Source organism: Natator depressus, chromosome 2 (assembly GCF_965152275.1).
Source record: "Natator depressus isolate rNatDep1 chromosome 2, rNatDep2.hap1, whole genome shotgun sequence".
Taxonomy (NCBI): domain Eukaryota; kingdom Metazoa; phylum Chordata; order Testudines; family Cheloniidae; genus Natator; species Natator depressus.
Genome location: NC_134235.1, coordinates 197,852,842 through 197,856,676, shown reverse-complemented (window position 1 = coordinate 197,856,676; position 3,835 = coordinate 197,852,842). Strand labels below are relative to the sequence as shown.

The following is a 3,835-nucleotide window of genomic DNA, read 5'->3' as shown; positions in this document are numbered from 1 at the left end:
AAGGAGAGGACTTCAGAGTGAGTGCAGAAGGGAGGGGGAGGAGAGAGAGAATTCTGAGTATTTTTGAATGTGTGAAAGAAGACTCATTTATTTTATAAGAAGTAGATCACTCACATACACATGTTCACAATTTTGTGGTCATTCAACTTTGCGTAAATACTATTAATCAGCTCACCACAACTTATCATCCCTTTTTCTTTGGAAATGTAACCTGAAATTTAAACCTAATGTTAAAAGGGAAAGTAATAGAAAGATGACTCAATCAAACAAAAAGAACCACAACCTCTGCTTCACAGGTTTGTTTAAATGCCTGAGGCTCACATTCTGCCACCTTTACTCACACTGAACAGTATCTTACATACTGTGAGAAATCCCACTGAAGTCAGTGGGGTTACTTGCAGATGGGAGTAACACTAGCAATATCTTCCCCTTATATAGAAGTTTCTCACAGCATCAGGATTCTATAAAAGATTCCTTCCCCAAATCTCTCTTATATTCTCAGGCACAATATAAATACTAATCCTACAGAGCCAGATTCTGATATCCTTACACTGAGTATCTAAGTATGACTTGGACTACTTGTGGATTAAGAACTACTCATCATGAGTAATGGCAGCAGAATCTGGCCCATACAATATATTCATCTCTTACCATCTTCTTGAAGCTGCCAGCATGGAGGGCAAGGAATAGTCACAGGCTTTGTCTTAGCCCTGGTCTACACTAGGACTTTAGGTCGAATTTAGCAGCATTAAATCGATGTAAACCTGCACCCATCCACACGATGAAGCCCTTTATTTCGACTTAAAGGGCTCTTAAAATCGATTTCCTTACTCCACCCCTGACAAGTGGATTAGCGCTTAAATCGGCCTTGCTGGGTTGAATTTGGGGTACTGTGGACACAATTCGACGGTATTGGCCTCCGGGAGCTATCCCAGAGTGCTCCATTTTGACCGCTCTGGACAGCACTCTCAACTCAGATGCACTGGCCAGGTAGACAGGAAAAGAACCGCGAACTTTTGAATCTCATTTCCTGTTTGGCCAGCGTGGCAAGCTGCAGGTGACCATGCAGAGCTCATCAGCAGAGGTGACCATGATGGAGTCTCAGAATCGCAAAAGAGCTCCAGCATGGACCGAACGGGAGGTACGGGATCTGATCGCTGTATGGGGAGAGGAATCCGTGCTATCAGAACTCCGTTCCAGTTTTCGAAATGCCAAAACCTTTGTCAAAATCTCCCAGGGCATGAAGGACAGAGGCCATAACAGGGACCCGAAGCAGTGCCGCGTGAAACTGAAGGAGCTGAGGCAAGCCTACCAGAAAACCAGTGAGGCGAACGGCCGCTCCGGGTCAGAGCCCCAAACATGCCGCTTCTATGATGAGCTGCATGCCATTTTAGGGGGTTCAGCCACCACTACCCCAGCCGTGTTGTTTGACTCCTTCAATGGAGATGGAGGCAATACGGAAGCAGGTTTTGGGGACGAAGAAGATGATGATGATGACGAGGTTGTAGATAGCTCACAGCAAGCAAGCGGAGAAACCGGTTTTCCCGACAGCCAGGAACTGTTTCTCACCCTGGACCTGGAGCCAGTACCCCCTGAACCCACCCAAGGCTGCCTCCTGGACCCAGCAGGCGGAGAAGGGACCTCCGGTGAGTGTACCTTTTAAAATACTATACATGGTTTAAAAGCAAGCATGTGAAAGGATTACTTTGCCCTGGCATTCGCGGCTCTCCTGGATATACTCCCAAAGCCTTTGCAAAAGGTTTCTGGGGAGCGCAGACTTATTGCGTCCTTCATGGTAGGACACTTTACCACTCCAGGCCAGTAACACGTACTCGGGAATCATTGTACAACAAAGCATTGCAGTGTATGTTTGCTGGCGTTCAAGCAACATCCGTTCTTTATCTCTCTGTGTTATCCTCAGGAGAGTGAGATATAATCCATGGTCACCTGGTTGAAATAGGGTGTTTTTCTTCAGGGGACACTCAGAGGAGCCCATTCCTGCTGGGCTGTTTGCCTGCGGCTGAACAGAAATGTTCCCCGCTGTTAGCCACAGGGAGGGGGGAGGGTTGAGGGGGTAGCCACGCAGTGGGGGGAGGCAAAATGCGACCTTGTAACGAAAGCACATGTGCTATGTATGTAATGTTAACAGCAAGGTTTACCCTGAAAGAGTGTAGCCAGTGTTTTATAAAATGTGTCTTTTTAAATACCGCTGTCCCTTTTTTTTTCTCCACCAGCTGCATGTGTTTCAATGATCACAGGATCTTCTCCTTCCCAGAGGCTAGTGAAGATTAGAAAGAAAAAAAAACGCACTCGAGATGAAATGTTCTCCGAGCTCATGCTGTCCTCCCACACTGACAGAGCACAGACGAATGCGTGGAGGCAAATAATGTCAGACTGCAGGAAAGCACAAAATGACCAGGAGGAGAGGTGGCGGGCTGAAGAGAGTAAGTGGCGGGCTGAAGAGAGGGCTGAAGCTCGAATGTGGCGGCAGCGTGATGAGAGGAGGCAGGATTCAATGCTGAGGCTGCTGGAGGACCAAACCAGTATGCTCCAGTGTATGGTTGAGCTGCAGCAAAGGCAGCTGGAGCACAGACTGCCACTACAGCCCCTGTGTAACCAACCGCCCTCCTCCCCAAGTTCCATAGCCTCCACACCCAGACGCCCAAGAACGCGGTGGGGGGGCCTCCGGCCAACCAGCCACTCCACCACAGAGGATTGCCCAAAAAAAAGAAGGCTGTCATTCAATAAATTTTAAAGTTGTAAACTTTTAAAGTGCTGTGTGGCATTTTCCTTCCCTCCTCCACCACCCCTCCTGGGCTACCTTGGTAGTCATCCCCCTATTTGTGTGATGAATGAATAAAGAATGCATGAATGTGAAGCAACAATGACTTTATTGCCTCTGCAAGCGGTGATCAAAGGGAGGAGGGGAGGGTGGTTAGCTTACAGGGAAGTAGAGTGAACCAAGGGGCAGTGGGTTTCATCAAGGAGAAACAAACAGAACTTTCACACTGTAGCCTGTCCAGTCATGAAACTGGTTTTCAAAGCCTCTCTGATGCGTACCGCGCCCTCCTGTGCTCTTCTAACCGCCCTGGTGTCTGGCTGCACGTAACCAGCAGCCAGGCGATTTGCCTCAACCTCCCACCCCGCCATAAACGTCTCCCCCTTACTCTCACAGATATTGTGGAGCACACAGCAAGCAGTAATAACAGTGGGAATATTGGTTTCGCTGAGGTCTAAGCGAGTCAGTAAACTGCGCCAGCGCGCCTTTAAACGTCCAAATGCACATTCTACCACCATTCTGCACTTGCTCAGCCTGTAGTTGAACAGCTCCTGACTACTGTCCAGGCTGCCTGTGTACGGCTTCATGAGCCATGGCATTAAGGGGTAGGCTGGGTCCCCAAGGATACATATAGGCATTTCAACATCCCCAACAGTTATTTTCTGGTCTGGGAATAAAGTCCCTTCTTGAAGCTTTTGAAACAGACCAGAGTTCCTGAAGATGCGAGCGTCATGTACCTTTCCCGGCCATCCCACGTTGATGTTGGTGAAACGTCCCTTGTGATCCACCAGAGCTTGCAGCACTATTGAAAAGTACCCCTTGCGGTTTATGTACTCGCCGGCTTGGTGCTCCGGTGCCAAGATAGGGATATGGGTTCCGTCTATGGCCCCACCACAGTTAGGGAATCCCATTGCAGCAAAGCCATCCACTGTGACCTGCACATTTCCCAGGGTCACTACCCTTGATATCAGCAGATCTTTGATTGCGTGGGCTACTTGCATCACAGCAGCCCCCACAGTAGATTTGCCCACTCCAAATTGATTCCCAACTGACCGG

The 3,835-nt window shown here is 48.7% G+C and overlaps 1 protein-coding gene across 1 annotated transcript; it reads left to right on the top strand.

Annotated features, from left to right (window-relative positions):
- The first annotated feature begins 843 nt into the window (after window positions 1–843).
- LOC141981914 (uncharacterized) lies at window positions 844–2,755 on the top strand. Its single transcript, XM_074943536.1, has 2 exons — window positions 844–1,646; window positions 2,235–2,755. The coding sequence occupies exons 1-2, from the start codon at window positions 1,064–1,066 to the stop codon at window positions 2,753–2,755; spliced, it is 1,104 nt and encodes a 367-aa protein (XP_074799637.1). The 5' UTR covers window positions 844–1,063.
- The last annotated feature ends 1,080 nt before the right edge of the window (window positions 2,756–3,835 follow it).